The following is a 12,967-nucleotide window of genomic DNA, read 5'->3' on the forward strand; positions in this document are numbered from 1 at the left end:
TGGGAATGAAAAAGCCAACAAGTACTGGATACAGCCCAGTCCATCACAGGAAAAACCCTCTCCACAACTGAACACATTTATAAGGAGTGCTACCACAAGAAAGCAACCAGGTCATGCTCACTACTCGCTGCTGCCTTTGGGCAAGAGGTACAGGAGTCTTAAGTCTCACATCACAAGGATTAGGAACATATATTATTCTGAACCAGCATGGATAATGTCACTCATTTCAACTGTGAACTGATTCCACAACCTATGCACTCACTTTAAAGGACTCTACAACTCATGTTCTCAGCATTATTTATTTCCTATTTATTTATTAATATTATTATTTGTTTCTTTTTGTATTTGCACAATTTCTCTTCTTTTGCACATTAGTTGTCTGTCAGTTTTTATGTGTAGTTTCTCATTGATTCTATTGTATTTCTTTGTTCTACAGTGAATGCCCGCAAGAAAATGAAACTCATGGTAGTTAATTGTGCCATATATGTAATTTGGTGATAAATTTGGTAAACAGTTGACATTATATTAAGGCTGAAAATTAATTCATCACAACTTTCCAACAAGTTCTACAAAACTAAGCATTGTAATTGTCCTTAGGCACTAATACTCGTTCTAATGACACAACTATGGTGAGATGGCATGGTATGATGAGGATCTTTTGACCTGTAACAGGATACAAGTGGGTTGAGCAAATGAAAAAAAAATTGGCTAATGGCAGTCCAATTTCATTAATTGAAGATACATTAGACAATAAAAACAGCATATTGGATTTTGCGCTATCATTTTAACTAATACCAACAAAACTCAGGGAAGTATCACAGCTTTCACCAAAGATTTTACTAAATTTCTACAGACTGACCGCTGCAAGCATTCTGACTGGTTGCATCACCGTCTGGTATGGAATGTAAGAGAGTTCAGAGGGTTATACACTCAGACAACTCCATCATGGACACAAGCATCCCTACACACCCAAAGGAGATGCTTCAAGAAGGTGCCATCCATCATTAAGGACCCTCATTCATGGCATACCCTCTACTCATAACTACCAACAGAGTGAAGGTACAGGGAGGAGAATGAAGACCCACACTTAATACTTAGAAATCACTTCTCCCCCTCTGCCATCGGATTTCTGAACAGTCCATGAGCACTACCTTTTTCCGCTTTTGCACTAGTTGTTTTTGTTGTTAACTTATAGTAATTTGTTACGCCCGCATTGTACTGCTGCTACTAAATAACAAATTTCATGACCAATGTCAGTGATAATAAACCAGATTCTGACCTATAGGAATGCTTTAAAAAACAGAGAATTCTGGAAACACTCAATAGCTCAGAAGCATCCGTGGAAAGAGAAACAGTTAATATTTCAAGTTGAAGAACTTTGTTGTTCTGAAAGGTATTCAATCTGAAACTTTAACTCTTCTTCTTTCCACAGATGCTACCTGAGTGTTTCTATGATACTGTTCAGATTTCTAGCACTTCTAGTTTTCTTTGGCTTTAAAAATGTAGTAATCTTGATTAAATTATTGAGCATTACAATTACCTTTCTGCAATACAACATATAATATAAATGAACAATTATATTTTGAGTTCAGGAAATTTGATTAATAATATCCATATTTACAAATCTACAGAAATATTTGTAGATATTCAAAAGAATCAACATTGATCTTCATTTCTGTACAAATATTTCAAAATAGGAAAGCTGTCATGAGTGTGTACCTTAACACTATCAAAATCTTTTCCAGATACTTCACATCGGTGCATTTTTCTATATAGCTGTAATCCAGGTGTTCAACCGGTAAGTTATATCTTTTGGTGGTTCCTTGGTACATTAGGGAGCTAACTGATTCAGAGCTCATGGCTGGAAAGAATACAAAGAAATGTTTGAATACAAGAAAAACAAGAATGTTCTTTGTGCACATAAGTGGCAATTCACACTAGGAAAATAAGTACAAGAAACAAAAAGATGAACAGACTATTTCTTCGAACCAATAGAAAGGAAACATACTTAAAGTACCTTTGCTTAACACTTTCTCAGATTTATTGTTAAACATTAAAACAAATGAATAGGACATTCAGCTTTTAGGTTCCATGATAATAATACTGAGAAACTTCTAAGGATTTCATGTTTTAAATCTTTTTACACCAAGATTTATGCCTTCTTTTAATTTCATCTAGCCATTCTTGCTTCTCTCCAATTTTGCTTTGCTTCAGTATTCACCAGTGACAGAGACATTGACGAATGCGAGGACAGCTACTTACAAATGTGCTGGAATATATTGATGTTAAGAGGTTGTATGGGACTTTTGAAAAATATCAGGACAGATAAGTCTTTGAGGCCGGACAGGATATACCCCATGATACTACCGGAAGTGAGGGAAGAGATTGCAGTGCCTTTGGTGATGATCTTCGCACCTTCATTGACCACAGGAGTAGTATCAGAAGAGTGAAGAATGACAGATATTATTCTTTTGTTCAAAAAAAGGTAACCGGGATAATCCTGTGAATTATATAGAGCAGAAAGTCTTATATTGGTGGTGGGCAAGCTATTGGAGAGGATTCTTAGAGTCATGACTTAGAAGCATTTGAAGAAGCATAGACTGATTAGGGATAGTCAGAATAGCTTCGTGAGAGGCAAAGTCATACCTTCCAGTCTTCAGGAACTTAAGCAGTGGCTAATGAAAAGCAAGGAACTAACTTATAGACTTTAGAAGAGGGAAACCAGAGGTCCATGAGCCAGTCCTCAGAGGATCAGAGGTGGACAGGTTTCACAACTTTCAATCCCTGGGTGTTACTAATTCAGAGTAACACCCAGGGTTGGTAACTTATTCTTCATCTTTTTATAGTCATCAAATAAAGCTGATCTACGGTTCCCAACCTTCTAAACCAAATGTATGCTTCCTTTGTTTTCTTGACCATAAGATTAGCTTTATTTGTTACAAGCATCAATAACTCTCATCCATCAGTTTCTTAAACTTGCCCAAAATTAGGTTTGTTCCAATTTAGGAAACTAACCTATGGACCTGGCCTCACACACAAAATGCTGGAGGAACTCAGCAGGCCAGGCAGCATCTATGGAAAAGAGTAGAGTCAAAGTTTGAGGCCAAGATCCTTGAACAGGACTGTAGAAACAAAAGATAAGGAATCAGAGCTAGAAGGTGGGGGAGGGGAGGAAGAAACACAAGTTGCTAGGAAAAATTGGGAGGGGTGAAGTAAAGAGCTAGGAAGTTGATTTCCACAGGGATTGCTCTCAACGTGAATCCCTTGTCCATTCGTCCCTCCCCACTGATCCCCCTCCTGGCACTTACCCTTGCAAGTGGAACAAATGCTACACCTGTCCCTACACCACCTCCCTCACTACCATTCAGAGTCCCAAACAGTTGTTTCAGATGAGGCAACCCTTCACCTGTGAGTCTGTTAGGGTTTTATGTTGCATCCAGTGCTCTTGGTGTGGCCTCCTGTCTATCAGTGAGACCTGACATAGACTGGGATACCGCTGAGCACCTACGCTTCACCCGCCAGAAAAAGTGGGACCTCCCAGTGGCCACCCATTTTAATTCCACTCCCCATTCCTATTCCAACATGTCCATCCATGGCCTCCTCTACTGTTGTGACGAGGTCACACTCAGGTTGGAGGAGCAACACCTTATATTCCGTCCGGGTAGCCTCCAACCTGATGGCATGAACACCGATCTCTCGAAATTCCGGTAACGTCCCCCACCCCACTTTTCCCTCTCACCTTATCTCCTTGCTTGCCCATTGCCTCCCTCTTTTCCATGGCCTTCTGCCCTTTCCTATTAGATTCTCCCTTCTCCAGCCCTGTATCTCTTTCACCAATCAACTTCCCAGCTCTTTACTTCACCCCACCCCCTCCCAGTTTCATCTATCACCTTGTGCTCCTTCCTCCCCTTCCCCCACCTTCTAGCTCTGTCTCCTCATCTTTTGTTTTCTCCAGTCCTGCTGAAAGGTCCCGGCCCCAAACATCAACTCTACTCTTTTCCATTGATGCTGCCTGGCCTGCTGAGTTCCTCCAGCATTTTGTGTGTGTTGCTTGGATTTCCAGCATCTGTAGATTTTCTCCTGTTTGTGTGTGGACCTGGCCTATTCTTTTCCATCACCATCTTAAAATAATAGAATTATGGTCACTAGCCAAAGTACTCCTCCTTTTCTTGTTTCTGATTTCTATCCACATGGCCTCACTAAACAATCCTCCAACAATGTTGTCTCTAAGCATTGCTGCTACTCCCTTATGTATCAAAGGAGCAAGAAGACTGCACGGCCTGGATGGTGGAGATCATCTATATCCAGCCCCAGTTCCTTGACCCAGCTTGTCAAAAGCTGCAGCTGGGTCCACAGATGTAGTTATCATTGATATCATGAGGTTCCTCGACTTCCCATATCTTGCAAGAGGAGCGTTCCACTGCCCTAACTTCCATCCTGCCTACATGTTCAGCTTGTCAAGCACTCTGGAACCACAGCTTCAGCTGGAGACAAAACCATGTTCCCAACCCCTGCTGTTCTCAATCCAAACTCTAAATCTGGTTGCATACTGCTTATTCATATTTCACTACATGCCAACAGGAAATCAGATGTAACCTTCTCAAGGCAAATAGGATTCACCCAACACCACAGGAGAGAGCTTGAGCTACACACTATATATGACAAAACTCAGTCAGCAGAGAGCAATAGTAAGTAGGCCTTTGCAAATCAAATATACTAAATTATAGAGCTTATACATAGAGCTTGTCAATTATTTTGATCAGTCCAAAAGAAGTCTTAATTCAAACAAGGGGAACTATATCAGTACAAGAGATTAGTTGGCTAAAAGTAATTGAAATCTTTGGCAATAAGATATAGGAGCAGAATTTGCCCATTTAGCTCATCAGCTCCATTTTACCAATTACAGCTGATTCTTTTCAACTTCATTCTCCCTCTACTCAGCATAATCCTTAACCCCTCCTTATTAATCAAGAACCCATCAATCTCTGCTTTAAACACACATGATGACTTGGCCTCCAATGCTCTTTGATACAACCAATTCCACAGATTTATTACCATCTGGCTGAAGAAATTCCTCCTCATGTCAGTTATGAAGGGATATTCCTTTACTCTGGGGTTGTGCCCTAGGATCCCAGATTTTCCAACTAATAGAGACCAAGTCTTCTCCAGGGCTTTTAATTGCCTTTGTATGCTTAGCCTGTCAAAGTTTTCTTCAGACACTTTGGAGGTGAAGTTAGAGTAGGATAGATATAAATAAAGTCTTCTTAAATATTCCCTTGGGAATCATGGATAACTTGTTTCTACTCAATGTCTGTGCATTCTAAAGGAGATCATGAGGACAATTTGAAATATTCAGTCCCTGCCACCAGTGGAGCAGGTGCTCAGTAGGGTGTATCAGTGAGAAAACATGCATTTCCAGCATTAAAGCTGTTTTGTGTGTCCTCCCAACACATAGAGATGAGATTAATAATGTCAACACAAAAAATTCCTTATAATTTTGAATACTCTTGGACAAGATATTTCCATGAGTCTTTGGGGATATTACACTGTTTTCAAAGAAGCTTAGAAAACTTAACTGGCGAGACAGGGTCTGGAATAAATCTATGGAATCTGGTGTCAGGTAAATGACTGCCTACAGGAGCCATTCAGCTGTTAATAGGGCCACAGTGAAGGAGCGTTGCCTGCAAGAAGAAATAAATATTGATTCAATCTACCTGCCACTGAATTTGGAAGATTTTGCACAACTAGAATTCAAATTTAAAGTCAAAGTAAATATACATTCACTGGCTACTTTATTAGTACACCTTTAATGCAAATATGTAGTCAGCCAATCATGTGCCAGCAACTCAGTGCATAAAAGCATGCAGACATAGTCAAGACATTTACTTGTTTTTCAGACCAAGCATCAGCATGGGGAAGAAATGTGATCTAATTGTCTTTGACTGTGGAATGATTGTTGGTGCCAGTCAGGGAGATTTGAGTATCTCAGAAACTGCTGATCTTCTGAGATTTCCATACATGACAGTCTCCAGATTTTACAGAGGATGGTGCAAAAAAACAGTGGCTCTGTGAGCAAAAACGTCTTATTAATGAGAGAGGTCAGAGGAGGATGACCAGACTGATTCACGCTAACAGTAAGGCAACAGTAACTCAGATAACCATGGGTTACAGCAGTGGTGTGTAGAAGAGTGTCTCTGAATACACAAAATGTCAAGTGTTGAAGTAGATGGGCAAAGACATACCTAACAAAGTGACAACTGTATATGTTACCATATACTACCTTGAGATTCTTGTATGCATCTACAGGAAAATAAAGAAATACAATAGAATTTATGAAAAAACTATACACAAAGACTGACAAACAACCTGCATGAAAAATAAGACAAATTACACATAGAAGAAATAAATACTGAGAGCGTGAGTTGTAGAGTCCTTGAAAGTAAGCCTGTAGGTTGTGGCATCTCTACTGTACCTTGAGGTGCTAAGAATGTGGTCTATGTGTTAGAAGCATACAAAAAGGATTACTACTGCCCAGAAGACAACAGCAGATCTTGATCTTCAAGTATCTTTTTTCTTCAGAAGACCAAAAATTATCTGGGACACAGAAAGCAAAGGTGAAATTCTCCATAGGGCAGTAAATAAGAATTAATAACTTATAAATCATCTAGAAATATACATTTTAAAGAAATAAAAATGCCAAGGGAAAAGCAATCCGTAAGGGAAAAGTAATTAAAGATTGTTGAGACTCAGAACATTGGCACTTCTCCTCTCTCTCAATCCCACAGATACTGCTCAACCCTCTGAGTTCTTCCAGCATTTTTTTTTTTTTGCTCCAGATTCTAGCATCTGAAATCCCTTGTGTCTTCTAGTTATCGCAAGGATTGAGAGGATTTTATTATTCAGGAAATGATAACCAAGAACTGAATCATGGAAAATAAAATACAGTAAAAGATTCCAACAATATGAAAAGCATTTGCGAGTTAATTCATCTTCCATTCTTCAATGATCTCTTCTTCCTTGGTATAAAATTCCAGACCGATATTCTCAGTCACCCTTTGTCTGTCATCTCATATATCGTTTCTCCTGCTAACAGTAATCACAGATAAAGAACTTCTGATCACATCCATGTATTGTTCTCCATCTAAAACAGTTACAGCAAATGCAGGTGTCCATGCAGCCTGTTGAGTCTGTAATAGCTCCACAGGAGAATAATTGAGCTGGTCTCTCTCTCTTTCCATAGCACTGCAAATTATTTCTCAAAAGATGTTTATTTATTCAACTCCCTACAGAATGCTAAAATTAAATCTTCCTCGACTTATGCTGGCTGAGGTCAACCACAGATGTTACGTCCCAGCTATCTATGTTATTGGCGCAGCGCTGTCAGTACTGACGAGATCAATGTGAGAGCGGCAGTCTCTGTTGCAAAGCTCACATCCATAAGTAGTCTCAGCCTGCTGGAGATGCAGCATTCCTTTCTATGCGCTTGTTTGTCTTCTGCTGCTTTCATGAATTTGTCCACCTGACTTAAGGTGTCGTTTCAGGGTGCTTCTGCATCTAGTGCAGTCAGCTGCAAGTTCTTCCCAGGACTCAATGTTGATATCCAGCACCTCATGTTCCCCTTGCAGACATCCTTATAGCACAGTTGCGGGTGGCCAGTGGTTACGTTACCTGAAAGCCTGCTCACCACAGCGGATATCTTTTGGAATGGGGCCATCCTGCATTCAGCAGACATGACCCAGCCAGTGCAGCTTACACTGTGTGAGCAGAATGTACACGTTAGGGAGGCCAGCATGAGAGAACCTCAGCATTGGGTACTTTTGTCCCTCCAGTTGCCCAAGATACGACAAAGTCCCCTTAAAAAGTGCCAAGCCTTTTCTCCTGTTTAGCATATGATGTCCAGGCCTCACTGCTGTACAGCAGTGTGCTGGTGACACAAGTGTTGTAAATTGCTATCTTTGCTTAACTGAGTTTGGAGTTCTCCAAGTCTCCTGGTGAGGCAGGGAAGTGTTCATGCAGCCTTTCCAATACGCCTGTCAAATTCTGCATTGAAGGAGAGGTTATCAGTAATTATGGACCCCAAGTATGTCAACTAATGAACAACACCATGTTTGAATTTATGACTGGTAATGACTGATGTCTTTTCCCAAACTGTTTGTCTTTTTCAGGATGATAGTCAGCCCAAATCGCTTGCCGGCCTGGGAGAAGCCGGGGGTGTTGTGGAGAATGGGTTGCAACTGTTGCATCATCAGCAAACAGCATGTCTCTGATCATAACCTCGAGCACTTTGGTTTGGATCTTAGGCAAGCAAGGTTAAAAAGCCAGCCATCTGATCTAGTGCGGAGGTAAATCCCCTCTTCTGCAGTGCCAAATGCATGCCTCAGAAGGGCAAAGAAGACCCTGAAGAGCATGGGGCAAGAACACAGCCTTGCTTAACACTACTAATTATGTCAAAGGGCTCCAAAGGGTTGCCACTAAACTGCACAGTCCCTTTCACATTGTTGTGGAAGGATTTGATCATGGTCTGTAGTCTTAGTGGGCAGCTTAACTTAGAGAGGATCTGAAAGAGCCCATCTCTGCTGATCAAGTCAAATGCCTTGATCAATAAACACAATGTAGAGCAACTGTTTTTGTTCTCCACAATTCTGGAGCTAGTGGAGAGAAAATCTATAGTTGACCTTCCAACACAGAAGCCACTCTGTGATTCCAGGTAGACAGGTTCAGCCAACTTCTTTGCCAACAACGTTCAAGAGGGAGATGCCCTTGTAGTTGTTACAGTCAATTCTCCCACCTTTGTTTTTGTAGATGGTAATAACCTTGGCATCCTTCTTATCCTGTGCTACAGCTCCCTCCTGCCAGCAGTAACAGAGGACTACATGCAGTAGGGTAATCCATAAGATATAGGAGCAGAATTAGGTCATTTGGGCCCTCAAATCTGACCACCATTTCATCATGGCTGATCCACTTACCTCCTGTCTTCTCCCTGTATTCTTTCGTGCCCTGTCTAGTCAAAAATCTATCAACCTCTGCCTTAAGTGTACCTAAAGAATTGACCTCCACAGCTGCCTGTGGCAATGAATTCCACAGATTCACTGCTCTCTGGCGGAAGAAATTCCTTCTCATCTGCATTCTAAAGGGACGTACCTGTATTCTGAGTCTGTGTCCTCTGGTCCTAGACTCTCTAGTCCTCTTGAACTGAATGCTAACATTGCATTTGCCTTCCTCACCACTGACTCAATCTGCAAACTAACCTTTAGAGAATCCTACACAAGGACTCCCAAATCACTTTGCAACTGATTTTTGAATTTTCTTTCCATTTAGAAAAGAGCCTACCTTTTTATTTCTTCTATCAAAGTGCATGACTATACACTTCCCGACACTATCCCATCTACCACTTTTTTGCCCATTCTCCTAATCTGTCTAAATTCTTTAGTAGCATCTCTACTTCCTCAAAACTACCTGACCTTCCACTTATCTTCATATAATCTGCAAACTTTGCAACAAAACCATCAATTCCATCATCCAAGTCAGTGACATATAACATAAAAAGAATTGGTCCCAACATAGACCCCTATGGAACACCACTAGTCACTGGCAGCCAACCAGAAAAGGCTCCCTTTATTCCCATTCTTTGTCTCCTGCCAATCAGCCAATCTTCTATCCATCTTAGTATCTTTCCTGTAATAAATGGGCTCGTAACTTGTTAAGCAGCCTCATGCGTAGCACCTTGTCAAAGGCCTTCTGAAAATTCAAGTACACAACATCCACCAATTCTCCTTTGTCTATCCTGCTTGTTATTTCTTCAAATAATTCCAATAGTCAGGCAAGATTTTTCCTTGAGGAAACCATGCTGATTACAACCTATTTTATCATGTGCTTCCAAATAGCCTAAAACCAGATCCTTAGCAATCGACTCCAACATCTTCCCAACCACTGAGGTCAGACCAACTGGCCTATAACTTCCTTTTTTCTGCCTCTCTCCCTTCTTGAAGAGTGGAGTGACATTCGTGATTTTCCAGTCTTCCGAAACCATTCCAGAATCTAGTGATTCATGAAACATCATTATTAATGTATCCAGTCTCTTCAGCCACCTCTTTCAGAACCCCAGATGTACACCATCTGGTCCAGCTGGCTTACCTACTTTCAGACCTTTCAGTTTCAAGAACTTTCTCCGTAGTAACAGCAACTTCACACACTTTTGCCCCTTACACTCTGGAACTTCCACCATACTGCTAGTGTCTTCCACAGTGAAGTCTCTTGCAAAATATTTATTGTTTGTTCGCAATTTCCTTGTACCCAATTACTAAATCTCCAGCAACGTTTTCCAGTGGTCCAACATCCACTCTCACCTCCCTTTCGTATTTTATGTCTCTGAAGATGATTTTGGTATTCTCTTTAATATTACTGGCTAGCTTACTTTCATATTCCATCTTTTCTTTTTAATGGACTTTTTAGATGACTTTCATTGATTTTCAAAACTTCCCAATTCTCTAACTTTTGCTCTATTATAGCCCTCTCTTTGGCTTTTATGCTGACTTTGACTTCTCATGTTAGTCACAGTTGAGTCATCTTGCCTATAGAATACTTCCTCCTCTTTGGGATGTATATATCCTGTGCCTTCCAAATTGCTTCCAGAAATACCAGCCATTGCTGCTCTGCCGTCATCTCTGCCAGTCCTTTTCCAATCAATTTGGCCAGCTCCTCTCTCCTGCTTCTATAATTCCCTTTACTCCACTGTAATACTGATACATCTGACTTTAGCTTTTCTCAAATTTCAGGGTGAAATCAATCATGTTATGATCACTTTCCTCTAAGGGTTCCTTTACCTTAAGCTCTCTAATCAATTCTGGTTCATTGCACAATACTCAATCCAGAACAGCTGATCTCCTAGTGGGCTCATCCATGAGCTGTTCTAAAATGCCATCTCATAGGCATTCTAGAAAATCCCCCTCCTGGAATCCAGCACCAACCTGATTTTCCTAATCTACCTGCATATTGAAATTCCCCATGACTATTGTAACATTGTCCTCTTTGGCATGCATTTTCTACCTCCCATTGTAGTTTGTAGATCACATCCTTACTACTGTTTGGGAGTCTGTATATAACTTCCATCAGAGTCTTCTTACCCTTGCAGTTCCTTAGCTCTACCCACAATAATTCAACACCTTCCAACCCTATCTCACCTCTTTCTAATGATTTGATTTCATTTTTCACCAACAGAACCATGCCACTCCCTCTGTCTACCTGCCTGTCCTTTTGATACAATGCTTATTCTTGGATGTTAAGCTCTCAGCTATAATCTTCTTTCAGCCACATACCAGTGATGCCCACATCATCATACATATCACAGTGTTTAATCTGGCCTGGGGGACTCCCATCATCACTTGGTGCCTTACCTGAGGCCAAGCGTCATGACGATGGCCTTGCTGAGCTCCTCTGGGGTTGTCTATGTATCCAGTTCTTCCATTGTCAGCAGGCACTCAGGAGTCCAGGGCTGAGATGGTGACAGTGTTCACTCTGGAGTTGAGGTCAGAGTAATGTTCTATCCATTTCTCCATCTGTTTGCCCCTGACTGTAATTATTTCCCCATTGATGAATTTGAGGGGACCCATCCTGCTCTGAGATGGGCCGAGGGCTTTCTTAATACTACTTTCTTAAATACTTTCTTAATACATACCCCTGATATTGCTTGTTGGTGTTACAGTCCGGATGTCTTCACTGAACTCCATCTAGTACTTACTGGCACAGCACCTGGCAGTCTGCTGAACTTTTAGCATCCTTCCTTTCAGCTGGTGAATGCTTATACTCAGCTGGGGCAGCACGTTTGGCTTCAATGATGGGGGACATCTTGTTGGATGTGGCTTTGAACCAGTCATGTGTTTTTGAGGTCTTCTTTCCACAGGTAGCTAAGGCAGTGCTATAGATGGCATTCCACAGAAACTTCCATTTCTCTGTGAAAGAGTTTTCAAGCTGCTGGGCACTCAGTTCTTTCTTGAAGGACTTAGCAAACTACTCCAGACATCTTGCTGACATCAGTGCAAGGGTTTCCTTCTCGTTTAGTATGATGGAATTTCTTTGACTGCGGTCTGATGCTGTACTATTCTATGTTCTATGCTGCTGAAGGAGCACCTAACTAGGATCAAGTCTAGCTGCTGCCAGTGTCTGGAGCAAGGGTGTCTCCAGGAAACCTTGTGTTGGTAATACTCAAGTATGGTAGGTGGAGAAATCTAGCAATTGGCGAAGGGTCTCGGCCTGAAACGTCGACTGTACTTCTCCCTATAGATGCTGCCTGGCCTGCTGCGTTCCACCAGCATTTTGTGTGTGTTGCTTGAATTTCCAGCATCTGCAGATTTTCTCATGTCTAGCAATTGGTGTCCGCTCTCACTCATCTTGCCTACATCGTGACCTAGGCAGGAGGTCCATGAGTCATGATCTGCACCACCTCTGGCACTGAACACACCAAGGAGAACAAAATGTTCTTAGCTCGGGGTATTCCTTACGGTGGTTGCAAGGTTCTCATAAAACATACTCTTTGCCTAACATGTGGAGCCCAGTGTGGAAACATACACACTGGTGAGAGTGTAATTGGATGTTTGGTGATGTTGAGGTGAAGAGTAAGGAGTTACTCAGATTCAATGCTGCCTGGTTTCACCATCTTCAACAAGGTGTTCCTCACTGCAAAGTCTACTCCATGCTCTCTGGGCTCATCAGGGCCCTTGCCTTGCCAGAAAAAAGGTGTAATCTTTCTCCTTTAGTGTGCCTGAGTCAGCCAGATGCACCTCCTGGAGTTTGGTTATGTCCACATGAAGTCTTTTGAGCTCCTTGTTTATTACACCTGTCTTCCTGACATTACAAATGGATTGGAGGGTATCAGAGAGGCCAGTTATGATTATCCAAACAATCTAACATTCCAATTTTAGAGCTGGTCTCTTTCATTGTGTTGTCTTGCACAGTGCAGCACATTCAGTCT

General features: G+C 41.4%; 1 protein-coding gene across 4 annotated transcripts in view; it reads right to left on the reverse strand.

Annotated features, from left to right (window-relative positions):
* The window catches only part of LOC140730713 (sperm-associated antigen 1-like), a 147,190-nt gene that overhangs the window by 126,856 nt on the left and 7,367 nt on the right, over positions 1-12,967 (reverse strand). The window contains exons 2-3 of one of the 4 annotated variants that reach the window (XM_073051538.1): positions 6,473-6,594; positions 1,720-1,861 (exon numbers count right to left, since the gene is read on the reverse strand). The exons of 1 other annotated variant lie outside the window; for it this stretch is intronic. In XM_073051538.1, the coding sequence (XP_072907639.1) occupies positions 1,720-1,859 (140 nt within the window). In that variant the 5' untranslated portion in view covers positions 1,860-1,861; positions 6,473-6,594. Of the gene's footprint in view, positions 1-1,719; positions 1,862-2,367; positions 2,764-6,472; positions 6,595-12,967 lie in introns of those variants that run through there. 2 more of the 4 variants (XM_073051518.1, XM_073051527.1) reach the window with 2 other exon arrangements.

The sequence above is a fragment of the Hemitrygon akajei genome, chromosome 1 (assembly GCF_048418815.1).
Source record: "Hemitrygon akajei chromosome 1, sHemAka1.3, whole genome shotgun sequence".
Lineage (NCBI taxonomy): Eukaryota > Metazoa > Chordata > Chondrichthyes > Myliobatiformes > Dasyatidae > Hemitrygon > Hemitrygon akajei.